Source organism: Juglans microcarpa x Juglans regia, chromosome 3D (assembly GCF_004785595.1).
Source record: "Juglans microcarpa x Juglans regia isolate MS1-56 chromosome 3D, Jm3101_v1.0, whole genome shotgun sequence".
Classification (NCBI taxonomy): Eukaryota; Viridiplantae; Streptophyta; class Magnoliopsida; order Fagales; family Juglandaceae; genus Juglans; species Juglans microcarpa x Juglans regia.
This window is the reverse complement of record NC_054598.1, coordinates 6,219,499-6,235,199: the sequence shown is the minus strand read 5'-3', so window position 1 is coordinate 6,235,199 and position 15,701 is coordinate 6,219,499. Positions and strand designations below refer to the sequence as shown.

General features: G+C 33.7%; 1 protein-coding gene across 2 annotated transcripts; it reads right to left on the bottom strand.

Annotated features, from left to right (window-relative positions):
• Window positions 1–8,530: 8,530 nt before the first annotated feature.
• LOC121254262 (proteasome subunit alpha type-7-B-like) lies at window positions 8,531–10,080 on the bottom strand. 2 transcript variants are annotated; one of them, XM_041154234.1, is made up of 2 exons: window positions 9,814–10,080; window positions 8,531–9,102 (listed from the first exon to the last, which is right to left on the bottom strand). In XM_041154234.1, the coding sequence occupies exons 1-2, from the start codon at window positions 9,986–9,988 to the stop codon at window positions 8,885–8,887; spliced, it is 393 nt and encodes a 130-aa protein (XP_041010168.1). In that variant the 5' UTR covers window positions 9,989–10,080; the 3' UTR covers window positions 8,531–8,884. The 2 variants fall into 2 exon arrangements, 1 of the variants encoding a protein (XP_041010168.1); XR_005938596.1 differs by having other exon boundaries at window positions 8,898–9,102; window positions 9,733–10,080.
• Window positions 10,081–15,701: the final 5,621 nt, after the last annotated feature.

Genomic DNA, 15,701 nt, shown 5'->3' with positions numbered 1-15,701 from the left:
GTTTACTGAACAATTAAGCAGAAATTATATGCAAAGAGGAAGATGAAACAATGACTGGAAAAGGATCTCCATCAAAGAAGAAAGAGAGATAAATTCCATGCTGAAAAAAGCAATCTTAGGCATAGATGATGGGCATTGGGCATGAGCAAAAAGACAACTGTGAGTGATAGCTACTGAAACACCAATGGCCATTGGCCAAGCCCTTCTAATTCCCACATAAAAATGGGGGTACTTTTCAACCTTTCACCTTTTTCAAAGGTGTTAGGTAGAGACATCAGAAGCTTCTATAAGATATTTTTCCCCTATCTTGATCCAAAATAATTTGTTTAATAGTTATATATAGTGCTAGGTTTTGTTTATTTATTTATTTTTTTAAAAAAGAAATTTTTATTATTTAATTACTAAATTATTGCTTCTCTAAGTCTCAACAGAGCAATAATTGCTCTAACTTAATTGTTAACAGGTTCAACTTCCACCCAACAGCACATGCATGATGACCCTTGTGGTGGGTCCTTTAGCCTTTCCCTCTTCATCTCTACCTTACCCAAAGGACCTTAATCTGAAGTTTGAAATTCCCAATAATATTCCAAACGATTGTCTTCAACTTGTGCTTTTATTTGTGTTTTTGTTTGGTAGGGAAGTTATGATATCCAAAAACTGTGATAGATGACAAAGTTGTGCAATACCGACATTATGGAAATTCTGTGAGGGATGGATCCATCCGCCTTGCACCCGAACTTGTTCTTCCTTTATATTCAATACACGGGGTTTGAAATTAACATTTAGTAGAATTGGAATTTCTACATCTTTGTGGGATAAACAACTTATTTCTCTTCACCTAATAAGTTTGTTTATAGCATATTAGAATAGTGACGTTAAAAGAAAAATATTTTAGTTATAAATTTCTATAGATTAACGTGATTTGATATAGTGTATCAGATTGTAAAATTTATTTTATTATAAAATAAATATAATATATTATATTAAGTAATATCAAGTCCCGTGAATTCTTCTATTTTCTTTATTTTTTAAAAAATAATTTTTTCTGTTAAAAAAAATAAAATAAAGAACAACTTCTTAAAAAGTAGGTACACCTTCCTTTCGAAAGTAACATGAGAAGAACCGAAGATATGATCTGTCTTTCGAAAATAACTTCTTAATGCGTGGTGTAAACACTTTCAAACAAAATTATTTTATTTTATATTTCAAAATTGTCATTTCTTTTTTACCATACATCGATCTTAAATTAATAAAAATTGAAATTTACATAATAAAATGTCTGTAAGTTTTAATCTACATAATAAACAATTAAAAGTTACAACATATATCTTAAGCTATGATCAATACGCTTCGTATCAAAATTTTATATATTTATTGTCCGAGCTACAGGACATAAAAAAATATAGTGCTTGAGAAAAAAATGTATGGATCACACATAATTTTATATTATCCATAAGAACATGCATGTGTGATTTGAGACGCTCAATAAAAACCGATGCAAAATCTTAAAGCATAAAGTAAATAATTAAATACGACAGCACATTAAGGAGTGAGAATAACTAGATTCATAAAAATATCTTGTAAAAATAAAATTTATAAGTGGCAACTGATGAGATATATATACGTTAAATCTATTAATTTTTTCTAAAAAAAAAAAACTTGCAATATAATGTAATTAAACAAATCAAATCAATTTATAATTTTTTTAAAAAAAAAAAAATCTATTTACGAACTAAATATTTTTCATCAATGCAAGCACAGACAAGTCTGCATCGTGCATCCCACACGCTACCAACATCTGTCTTTTTGGGTAGAAGTTGGCAGCCGTCGGACGTAGGCTCATGTGCGTGGTTGCGGCGTTGGGGCCCTTATCCTGTCAGCCTCCAGCAGCCGCCATTGGGCCCCGCCATCCTTAATTATACAACCCAACCCCATCATCCCTTTCTCTTTCTTTATTTCGCCCTGGCCTACTTTTCTTTTTCTTTTTTTCCGGTCCTCTTTTAGATTTTTCCTGTATGGCTGTATAGATCCTTGATTATACGGCAATAAAAAACGTCATACTCCTCGTGAACTAGTACTCATTTTCAAGATTAAAGTTTGTTTGGATGATGGTGTTAGATCATAAATTTTTACAATTTTTTTATAATTATTTTTTAAAATATTATTTAAATACAATATTATTAAATTTTTAATTTAATTATTTTTTAACCATCAGAATTTTCATAAATTTTAAAATAAAAATAATATCAAAAAATTATATTCAAACAATTTTATAATTTTATAATATTTTTATTCATCCCAAAATCCAATAAAACATCAGCCCTGATTCTTGAAATTCGGTTTCCTTCCCGCAAATAAGATTTTTAGCTATCCTAAACACCAAGAAAAACTCATCTGAGAGGAAAAGAAAAAGTCAGGTACCGTTACCGGAAATAGCGTCCAAGAATGAGCTACGTGACTCACGTGAGAAAAATCGTATGCGCCGGGGGGGAGGGGTGGGTGGTGGGTTACTTTAGGGCTACGGTACTATTTTTACAATCCAAGAAGAGAGAGGTTTTGGTCCTACCAATTGGCTAACTTCTTTTCCTATATTTTTTTTTCACGTAAACTTGGATAGGAAGATAACCCATAATCGAGATTTAAATCCAACGAACTAATCATGCATGCATAATGCTTTACACGCCTGCATTTGTCGGGGCCGGGGAATAAAATGGTGTGCACTGTAACTCATTTTCTTTACAAATATGTGAAGATATATGTATATATAAAGAGTACAGAGTAGAGACTGACTATATATGTATACAATACATGTACTTGTTGGCACCATGTACGCCCAGCCTAGGCTCCAACTCGATCGTTTCCCAAGAATAGTGTCTCTTAGGTCGATATAACTTTCATGGCATATAGTACTGTTGAGAGGCATCAGTGGGAGGGGATTAGTTCAATCTCATCGGAAACGCTGAACATAATATATATATATATATATATATATATATATAAAAGTATTTAAATCTTCAAAATAGCTTCTCCCTCCATAAAGCTGAACCCCGCCATTGTACGATGATCATAGGTACTGCTATGTGGGTGGGGGGAGGCATGTTGGTGCGCATTATATGCACTGGGCGCAAGATAGTGAGAGTATAGGAGCTAGGTAGGAAAAGTTAGTAAAGTTTGGTGAGGTATTATATAGGATAATTAATAAATAGAGCGCAGAAAGGAAGAAGAAGGAAACCTAAGCATGAGAGGTGGGGGAGAGAAGGAAAGGATATAGGTGGGTTGTGCGGTTGAGATGTGTTCATGTTGTTAGGAAGTGGTTGCTTCATGAGTAATAGGGATGGCGATGGATCCCAAAGTCTCCCTCCCCATAAGGGTCAACTCCCTGTCCCTTTCCCTATGCTTAACCTCACACTACACTTGTTTTCTTATATTAATTGTTGGGCCCTACTACTCTCACCAACTTAACCTCGGGTTACTCTTCACGATATTCTTAAATCCCCCTACCTGCCCAACATCTTCCACTATTATTAGATACACACACAGATCAGATAGACTGTGTAATATTACCTAATAGCTGGTATTTTAATACTTCATTTTCTCTTTAAGTTTTTTTTATAAACAAATGTTGTGTGAATAATTTCAAAGGTAGAAGATGAGGGGTGAAGTCCTGATAGAAGCTTCAATGCATATGCTGCCAAGAAATAAAGTATATGGAAAATGGATTCAAATAAGTAGTTCCATTGATGTGAAGGTGGAAAATCATGTTATGGACCACTTTGATTTGATCGTTGTAATGAGATACTACAATAGAGTAGGAAGGGGCTCAAATTGTTTTGGATAATTCAGTTGTAAGACTCTAAAGCCTGAAGGTGGTCGATGTACAGGATCAGACGTTCGAGGTGAAAGTGGCTTTGGAAGTGGGAAATTGAGATTTTTTTTACTACGCATACATATTATAAATATATTTAACAGTTACAGAATATAATAGTCAAACAGGGTAGGAGGTCCCAATATTAAATCCAAACCAACGAATACAACAAGAAATAAAAAAAATAAAAGAAGAAGAAGAAGAAGAGGAAGGATTTGGGGTCAATGACTTGACCCTCACATCATTTTTTACAAGGGGATGTCATTTGAAGTGGTTTTGATACAGTCTGATAAATAGACTATAATACTACGATTGAAAATCGCAATAAAGAGATTTGTGCTGCATTTCGCTGGTATGGACTGCTTGCAGGAGACTTCCACTATCTCTTTCCCACGATCTTTAGTTAGGAGAAACGAAAATATAGGTAGATAGCAAATAGGAGATACGTTGGATCGCTAGAAGACGACAGTCAGGGATTGTGGCGACACGTGGCCCGCGTGAGACCCACGCGCAGCTCTGTTCAACATTTTGCTTCGACAGTCTGAAGGATCGGCAGCTGGAGAGTCTTGCGGTGGGGCACGTGGAGGTCGTGAGACTTCGAAAGCAATAGATCAGCTTCTACAATTTGAAATGGAGTAAAGAGGTGTAAAGATGAGACGACAGATGAGGCTCGTATCATATGTCATAGGCAAGTTAAAATGGAGTGTCGCTAATTGAGATTAATAGATATAGAGAAGTATCACAGTCATAAAGAGATCATACACAAGTAAATTTATAATTTGATATGATTTCAAATGATAAGTTAGATCTATTTTATAATAAAAATAATTTTATTATCACATCAAATTATGAGTTTAATTAATTTTATTAGATTTTTTTATAGTTAAAACATTTTGAGAGATATAATGATGGGGCACGTGTGACTTTTTGGAGGTCCGATAAGCATACCGTCTTAAAGCAAGAAAAACAAAAAACGTCAGTAAAATGGTAAATGGAGAAGTGAGGGAATCAGAGCTCCTCCCTCCACTTCATGAGTGACTTTTGGAGATTCTTTTTAGAGATATATAATCTTTTCGTAGAGCGGGCATTCAATATTTTTAGAAGAGAAATTAGAACGAAGTATATGATGGGATTTGGATAAATAAGCCGTCGGCCAATGGTGTTTATTATTTTGATCAGGAATTTTGGTTCTAACTTGTGAGGTATGCGTGTCAGTTGGAATGAGACATGTCATGTCACATGATATATGCAGATAGCATTTCTATTAAATGAAAAAAATAAAAAAAAAACTATAGATTTAATTGCTCGGTAACTATTACAACGCTGGATAATTATTTCAAATCCATGCTAATATAATATTGGTCATGAAATAATCTCACCACCAACTATCCCGAGAGCAAGCACATGATTTTGGCTTTTATCGAAGAACCCACTTAGACTTAATTTTGCATATTTAAATTAGTGTGCTCTAACAAATATCCCACCAGAACGAGTTAAAAATGTCTAGCAATTAATGAACATGATGTCCAGAATGACCCGTCCAAAAGCAAAGACACGAAAAAAAACAAAGGAAAAAAAAAAAATGATGCCCAAATTCTTCTGCACTTGACTAATGTGTTTCTGAAAAAGAAGAAACTAAGTAAAAAGTGGCCAGAAAAAAACAAATCTGTGTTTGAATGATTTCAACAACAACATTGCATGCTCATTATGGTGCGTTAGACTTTGTAAGCCAAAGGTAGCACTGTATGCCAAAATCAATTTCAAAAGAGAAAAATAGGTTACCTGTGGAGCAAAAGACTTTACAAGATCATGCATGCAGCACACAAGCTGAAGTAGTGGTTTATGTTTGAGGATCCGCTGCCAATTAGAGAAATTATTCACGATTTGAATCATGAGTAACGTCAAGTTTTCAACGTAAATATCTTACAAGACGATCGAAGAGCAACATACAAACAACTGTAACAGTTAGGGGTTATTATTTTTCTCGAGTCCTTTTTTACTGGCTAATGTTAATATGCAGTGCATGCATGCATGCATGCGGGGTGTGATTTTTGGGGGATTTTTCAACTCTTTTTCTTTCTTTAGAAGCTACTATATAAACGTTATCGCTTGGTGTATATTTATTTCAGAAAGTCATAGCATATCGTGGCCTTGTACGTGGAAAGAGGAACATCCTTTTAGGGAGCAGTTGAAGCCAGTTAATATATTCAGCTACCTACTACCTTATTAGTCACTCAGAATTCCTGAATTTTCATTTGAATTTTGACCCTCTCTCACCCTTCAAAATTTTCATCTTTTTTCCATTTTGTTCTTCTTACGCCACAATCTTGAGGCTAGGTATTAACTATTAAGAGTCTGTCTGTGATGAATACAATTTTTCTCAAACGTTCTCAGATTATCTTACTATTATTTATTACTATTCACCCAACATGAACACTGTCAGACCCCATTTTTAGTAAATTGACAAATTGCTTTATCCTACAAGTTGGGCAACGCATGAATACGAAAAGAAGCACCCCCATGTCACTTTGTCAATATGCAGAACTATTCACTGCCTTTCTTACTGGCAAAAAGAGAACTCATGGAGGAATAATGACCATAAAGTATTGGTTCTAAATAGCCCATATTATAAGCAAAAAGAAAGAATTAAGCAACTTGCAGCAAACAGAGAGAGCGTCTAAAAGGCAAAAGAGATTAGGCCCAAAAAGGTGGACCTTTGCCGAACTTCTCGCACTGTCGAGCAATTTTATAAGATCATGTAATTTGAGCATCACTACTTTTGATTTTGATTTTGATGTTAAACAGATTATTGGCATTTACATTAACATATCATCCCAACGAGCTTAGGCCAACCAAATCCAAATCGATTCCACACAGTGCAAAAGTGATGGCTACTTCAGATATATAGGAAAATGATAATATGCTGCCTGGGCTTATCCCTTAAGTTTGACTATTAGTTTATTTTAATTTTTTTTAATGATTAAGTGATTATTAGTGAATTTGTATTTTTTTTTACAAATATTTAAAGATATTTAAAAGAAAATAAATAAAAAATGTAAATACACTGTAACGATACAGGCTGGACGGCATAGTAAGCTTGATCAGATATTGTACGTATCGTGAAGAACTGAAGGCTAATGATGAGGATCCACGCTGGAGGTTGGGTGAAAAAATCTTACTGACAATAACTTAAACTAGATATCCTCTTAGATTGGTCTCACTTTGTGGATTTCGTGATTGCGTTACACGCAACGTCTTTTTCATATTCTGGATTCACGAGAAGTATAGTAGCAGAACAAGTATCCCTCAATTTTCAAACAAGGATCGATCCGAATCCATTGTTTCAGACCTAATGACAGAATTGCATGATTGCCTCTAGTTGTCTCCTCCATCTAACTTCACCAACAAAAGTAATTACTATTCGAGTACTGTAATAGTAACCACTATTCGCAAGGCATACACTCTATGACAAATTTATTCGTCTCAGCCAACCCAACAATACAAAGCACGCTGAGCAGCATACCCTCGTCTCATTCGACCTTTGCTTTGGGGTGATTATTACCAGAACAACCATTCCTAATTTGCAAGCAGCCCATTTGATCTCTATAAGATCGTACTCAAGTCTTTCATTCATCTTTTAGGCAGATTTTCTGGCCTGAAGCTGGCAGCCCTTGCAGAAATACAGTGGAGAAGTTTAGAAGGGGAAGTTGTGCTTGGTTGTTTATTCTCTTCTCTTGTCTGAAGTTTCACTACTCTGGCGTTTCGATGGTTCTCCTTATATTACTGTCTCTTCCACCTTTATTATATTCCTATTGTGATATTGGATGTTCATTTCCAATATCACAATCCCTTTCCAAAGAATAAGACATGCATACGATGCTTGTAAAACATAGAAACTAAAACACACTTGGGTGTAAATGGTCTTAAAAGGAAGGAACAGCTTGATTCTATAGGAACCAGATTAATTGCAATAACCCTTTAATACGAAAACAGCCAATGAACCAACTAGCTAGAATGAGGAGCATCAAAATCGATTGCTGCAAACACTATTTTGAGCGTACAGTTCCACAATATTCTAACTTTAGAAACAGTTCCACAATATTCAATTTAGAAAAAAAAAGTACAACTTGCACAGCTCTTGAATTCTAACTTTGTTAGACACCACGTTAGATTAAACAAATTTATTTATCAAATATCACTCAAAATTAATCTCGCAATAATATAAGGAGTTATGTTATTATATTACACTCTTACATGTAAAAATAAATGTTATATATTATATTTTCATCTAATATCATATTTGATTGACGTGATATTATCCATCAACCATTAAAACAGTTTCTTTTCAAGTGATCCTAGGGGCTCTTTCACTTTCACAAAACTTCTCAACTTATCTCATCTCATATTATCTAATGATTACAACTTTTTTAAATTTTCATACAAAATAAAATAAATAATTTAATTTTTTTAAGTCTCAAAACAAAAATAATATTAAAAAAATATATCTTAACAATATTTTATTCAACTTTCATCTCATCTTATTTGCGAAAACAAACAAGGCCTAGACAGACACTCCCTCATGTAGAAAGAAAAAGAAAAAGTCCATGATTCACTAACGGATGCACGCATATAGACAGACACAAACCATATCCACAAGATGGAAACTTACTTCAAGCAAAGCAGGAATGGCCAACTTCACGGTTTTATGTACAGAAGTCCTGTTTATAATTCTTCTCTAGAAACTCCCTCATCCAATTCTAGTTTCTCCCCGTCACATTGGCCCTCCATGCTTGAAATGTTCCCAAGAAATCTATAGATGGGATGTAGTGTAGGGGTCAAAACCTGCAATCAAAGTTGAAATTCTAGGTTGCGTTTAGGTAGTGAGGTAATATCAGATATTCTATAAATAGTAATAAAAAAATAATGATAAAATATTAAATAATAATAAAAAGTAAGTGAAAAGTAATAATAAAACAATGAATCGTAACGGAGAGAACACTCCACTACCCAAACGGAAGCCTAAATTGCATCACCACTTTGCGTATACTTCTGCTGCAGGCTCGCCATGTAACGTGTTATATATTCAACAGTTACGGAATCCACAACCGTTAGCCTATGACTTTCACACTCAATGCGTGCTCTGTTTATCAAGACACGAGCATCTGCTTTCAGTCCAATGACACAGAGCACAGGCCAGCGCAGCGTGACCATCCGATGACACGATCTTCCTAACCGATCTGAGAATAGAAGCCACAGAAAAAGATGGCGAACACAAAATCGCAAGTAAACATGTCAAGGTTAATGTACGAGCCAAAACAAGAACAGCATTAATAATTATGCTAGAAAACTAAGATTATGACACTTAGTACTTCCCTTAATGCAACTAATGAAGCCAAAAGCACCAAAATTTTAAAGCACATGTCTTAAAAACTTACAACAGAAAGGTGAACCCATTTGCCCATTCGCCCAGCAGAAGGCCGGCTCAAGCATTACAACAAAAGCATCGGAAAATTATTTGTGAGTAATTCAAATAACAAAATCGAAAAGTAATTACGAAAAAACAAGGGAAAAATAGATTTGAACAGTCCAAGCAAAGCACGAAGGGCCAACTTCACGGTTTCATTGTCTCAGTAGTCTATCAAATTTATTACAATCTCAGATTACAACAAACCTGGCCCCTGGGATTAGAATCTAGCGCAACAATCTGGCTATCGAATCAAATTGGAACAAACGAAGTCCCATTAGCGAAAAATCACCAAACTACAAACCAAGAGGAACACTAAACGAAATTCACTTTTGAGACAACAAAAAAACAAGAACTTTTACCAATGGAATATGATTACATGGAATGGTAAGTGTTGGAGTACCCGAAGTTTAGGGGTGGAGTTCTTTTCGACACCGAGAAATATGACGTCTGAGCCTATTAGCTACAACTAGGGTGGCGTTACCTTTGCGGACGGCTTCGAAGGCGTACTCCACCTGGAACAAATGCCCGTCCGGAGAGAACACCGTTACCGCACGGTCGTACCTCGCCTTCGTCTTTCTTCTTTGGCTTCTCTTTCCTGCTTTAGGAAAAACAAAACAAAAACAATTTCTTCTGCGACAAGGCACTGACTCGGGCATCCGGCGAGTTGCCTGAAGATTGCTCTAAGGGGTTTGAGACAGGCCGAGAGCCTAAGCCCAACATTTCAGTCAAAAGCCTTGAAGTGGTAGCCTGGCCCAATCTCAAACCAATCCAACCGATAGCAGTAAAACCCTAAATAATTTGACTCATAAATGACAAATATTTTTTAATTATTTGAAATTATGTCAGGAAATAATAATAATAATAATAATAATAATAATAATAATAATAATAATAAATGACGTTTCTCCATTCTTAAAAGGAAAATGATAAAGACATAATTAACTGAATCATAAGATTTTATTTATTTATTTCTCATTGCTTTTAAAGATATATAACAAATTAAGTCTCATTAACTGGATTTTATATACTTAATTTTATTTACAGTATATGAAAACGCAGGTTAATTAAATTGATGGAACAATTTTCTCACATGCACAAGTTATTTTTTATTTATTTATTATTCATTTGATGGTATACTAAGGGACAACGAAAGAATGATGGTTAAAAAATGATGAATAATTTTTTTTTTTTTTTTAAATTCGCATATCTTTGCTTTTCTATTATATATATCTGGATTTTTGACGTTGATGTCAAGTGAAATTCTCATGCAAATAAGCTATTGATATTCACTCTTCAATTTCCTTTAAGAAAATATTAATATAGTTTCAAAGGACAACGAAATAAGAAACCAAAATCCTCTAATAATAATGAAAAATTCTATTTATTATCTCCCACATCACACACTAATATGTGATTTTTCATTTTTGTCATTCTATTTAAATACACACATTGATGTGTAAATATGTAAATTTAACTAGAATGGCAAAAATGATAAATAATATTTATCAACAATAATATTCCATACATCTCTTATATATAACTCTAATGATAATTAAATAATCTTTGAAACTCTCTAGTACTACCATGCTTCAAACAAAATCAAATACTAGAGACTTCACTTTTTTGAAATTTAAATTTCATAATTTTCAGCATATTAATAATTGATACATAAAAAAGTAAATTTTTTTTAAATATATTTAACATTTTCTTTGATAGTTATAGATAATACTAAAAAATATTGATTAATATACCAAAAAAAGGATCAAGATATATATATATATAGAGAGAGAGAGAGTAATTATCTTTGTAATTATCGAGTGCGCAAGCGCCACACACTACTTTTAAAAAAATGATTAAATATGAAACCCACATAAAAAAATTAATGAAACTCTATTATTTTTTTAAAATGAATGCGCGACGCTTATATAATTTATGACTGTATCTAACATTACTCATATATATATGTATATATATATATACACTATAAGGACTTTATACTTATATGTTAAAAAAAAAAAAAGACTTGCGTACAATCATATTTTTCTAGCTTAGTACTAATTTGAATTAGAACCTCAATCTTCGCATCATTTTCCCCTTTTTTTTCCTTTGTACTTGGTACTCTTAAATAATATTGACACGCAAAATACATGCTTGATTTCATCAATAATATCGCATACCATGATCACGATAATAATTGCCGCAATTACTGACTTCACATGTTTACTATATACGCATGATGAAATGTGAAAAGCGTGGTTTAACGATAAAGCCGCCCTAGCTAGGATATATTAATTATATATATGATTGTAAATTAAATGATATAATTTCAATTCATAGATAAAGACCAATGGCAAAAAGCTGGATCGATCGATGTCTGTCATCAGAGTGACTTTTCCTTTTTGGCCAAAAAGAAAAAGGAAAGATATATAGACGTAGTTACCTTACCTACCACTTTCTAATTAATTAAGCAGATCAGTACATCGATCGGCCAAAACTCTCTCCATCATGCGTATATTTATTTGTGATAATCTAAGATATTTTATTGATAAATACTCTTAAAAAGTTAAAAAAGATAAAAAATTAAAAAAAAACTTAATCAGTTGAATATTGATAACAATAATAAAGAAGAACTATTTCAACTCTTAAAAATAGTTTCGTCTTCATCATCTGATATCCTTGAGTTCAGTTCTAGTGATTCAGAATATCAATCAGAAACTGAATCTCCAGATTCTACTGGTCCTAAGTTAGGTTGCAATTGTAATGATACTTGTTGTCAGACAAAGGGTAAGACAATCCATATCTTGTCTAAATCTGAAGAACAAGAAAACCTATTGCTAACCTTGATTTCTCAAATAACAAATCCTAAGCTTAAGGAAGAATATCTTCTTAAGTTAAGAAAAGTCATGGCTCGTCAAGAACCAGAACCCTCTAAGCAAATGATTAGCTTTCAAGAAACCTTGGAGAGATTTCAAAAGAAAAAACCTAAGGAAATTTCTACAAATGATTTACAACACGAAATAAATCTTGTTAAAAAATAAATCGTTGAACTCAGATATGAGGTTAACAACCTTAAGTCTGAAAATGAGATTTTAAAACAAAAATTTTTAGTGTTTAAAATTGATAAACAACTTGATCAGGATATTCCTTCGGATAATGAGCAAACAAATGATTCTAGTTCAAGCCAACATGAGTTAGCTACTGATAACCAGATTTGTTTGATCCATCATACCATTCCTCCAAAATGGTTTTCAAGGGTCACCATTGTGGTCACCCATGATTTTCAATTTTCTGTTGTTGCTATGATTGATTACAGATTAGACCTGAATTGTATTCAGGAAGGACTCATTCCTAGTAAATATTTTAAAAAATCTTCTGAGAGATTATTTTCTGCAAATGGATCTCAGATGAAAATTACTTATGAGCTTAATAACGCTCATGTCTGTCAAAACAATGTTTGCTTCAAAATCCCTTCTGTTTTAGTCAAAAACATGTCTGACAAAGTGATTTTAGGCATTCTATTTATTTCTGCTTTATATCATTTTTTGACTGAAAAATGTGGTATTAATACCGACCCTTTTGGTCAAAAGGTCAAATTTAAATTTACATCTCGTCAAGAGATTGATCAAGATAAATGTTTGAAATTTTTACTTTTTGCAAAACAAAAACATCTGAATTTCCTCCAACAGGAAATCAGGTACAAAAATATTTCTGAACAATTATCTTCACCAATTTTAATTTCAAAAATTGATGATTTTAACAAGCGTCTTGTTTTTTATGTTTGTTCTGATTTACCAAATGTTTTTTGGCATAGGAAGAAACACATCATTTCTCTCCCCTATATAAAACATTTTGATGAAAGCACCATCCCTACTAAAGTCAGACCAATTCAGATGAATAGTCAAACTTTAGAATTCTGCAAAAAGGAAATTGCAGATCTTATGAAAAAAGGCATAATTAGGGATAGCAAGTCTTCTTGATCTTGTCCAGCCTTTTATGTCCGAAAAAATGCTAAACTAGAAAGAGGTACCCCTCGACTAGTCATTAATTACAAACCTTTGAACAAAGTCTTGCAGTGGATTAGGTACCATATTCCCAACAAAAATGACTTAATTCATAGGTTGAGTGATACTGTAGTCTTTTCCAAATTTAACCTCAAATCTAGTTTTTGGCAAATCTAGATAGTCTAGTCAGACCGGTATAAGACAGCCTTTGTAACCCCCTTTGGTCATTTCGAATGGAATGTGATGCCATTCGGTCTCAAAAATGCCCTTAGTGAGTTCCAACATATCATGAACGACGTCTTCAACTCGTTCTCTGCTTTTACGATGTCCTTGTTTTTTCTAAATCTATTGATGAACACTGGAAACATTTGAATTCATTTCTGGACATCATTAGAATCAATGGTCTTGTCATCTCTGCGAAGAAGATCAAACTGTTTCAAACCAAGATCAGATTCCTTAGTTATGATATTTCTGAAGGGAAAATTAGGCTTATCTAAAGAGCCATTGATTTTGCCGACAAATTCCCTGATGTCATACTTGACAAAAAACAATTACAGAGGTTTTTAGGATCTCTTAATTATGTTGTTGATTTCTATAAGGATATGAGGAAACAATGTCGTCCTTTGTTCAAACGATTTCTTTCCAATCCTCCCCCATGGACATAAATCCATACTAAAATCGTGAGGAAAATCAAAGCACATGTCAAGTCTCTTTCGTGTCTTGGTATCCCCACTTCTGATTCATTTAAAATTGTTGAAACAGATGCCTCAAACATTGGTTATGGTTGCATTCTGAAACAATCTGTTTCACCAGGTTCTTCTGAACAAATTGTTCGTTTCCATTCTGGAACCTGGAATCCTGCACAAGAGAAATATAGTACTATTAAACAAGAGATTTTATCTATAGTACTATGTATTTCTAAATTTCAATCTGATTTGTTAAACAAGAAGTTTTTATTTCGTATTGATTGCATGAGTGCTAAATTTGTTTTAGAACAAGATGTTGAAAACATTGCATCAAAACATATTTTTGCACGATGACAAGGTATTTTAAGTGTTTTTTATTTTGATATTGAATATATCAAAGGCACTAATAATTCTATCCCTGATTTTCGTACTAGAGAATTCTTTCAGACACCTAACCATGAGCGTAAGCAAGAAGAAAGGAAAAGAGAAATAGAGAGTGAACCCCTCACCTCCATTACCCAGTATAAAACTCATCAAGAATGAGTCTGGATCCTCTATTGTGCCCAGTGTCTCCACAACAGCACTGGATATTGCCAATAGATTCACACCTCTTGGTAAAATTGTGCAACCGGCGACCTTCGCGTCTACGGTTTCTACACCTTTTGACTCATATGCGAAAGCAATTGCATCAAAAGGCATTACTTTGATTACTCCTCAATTTTTCCTCCCAAAAGGAAAATCTAAATATTTGAAGAAGCCATTTATTACTCATCTGTTTCATATAGAATCTAACCGTTCTAATTTAACAGATCCATTCAAAATAGTCTCTTCCTATTTTCCCCTAATTTCTACTGGATACCTGAAGATTCCTTCAAAAATCTCAAGTATTATTCCAGTATTTTAATTCTCACCAACTCTCTTGTCATAAAACTCATTTATAATAAGAATGATTCTATCAAATTAATCTATCACAGTGCTTATATCCTCCGAGTCATGACAGAGGCCGAATGGGGAACAAACCCATGGACTCCCAAAAGACTCTCAGACTCTGCACTGAGTTATAATTATTTTGATTACATAATTGCCTGGAGACGTTTCATGTTCTTTCAGGTACCTGATATGAGTCATTCATGGTTCATCAATTTTTATACAAGATTCAGATGAACTTTCCCCTACTGGTTTCTCCAATGGGGGGACCAATTCGGATTAATTTCACATAATCTTCCTGAGCAGCTCGCCAGAGCTTTTACATTTTATCAACAAGTTGCTGGTACAAAACTGAACCAGCATTTACAGATGTTTCCTTATGAGCTCTATTTTTGCAAGAACTACAAACTACCGTGGATCTTTAAATGGACTTATGAGAAAAATACTGATATAATTGACCGAGCTTATTTCACAAAATGGTGGGATAGGTTTGGATATACTGAAAAGTGATCAACCAGATGATTAAAGATTTCCCTCAAGTCGCTCCTGAATTGCAAGACAAGAAGGAATTCCCAGCAATCAAATCTGGTTCACCAGTCCCCGAATACCCCTTGATAGTTCGGGCCCCTAATTCACTAACTGCTTCATCAAGAGGAAAAGCCGCCAGCTCATACTCAAAGAAATCTTCTAAGTCTGCTAAAGATAATATCCTCAACAGACTTGGTAAAAAAGATTTAATAAAATTATTGGAGTAA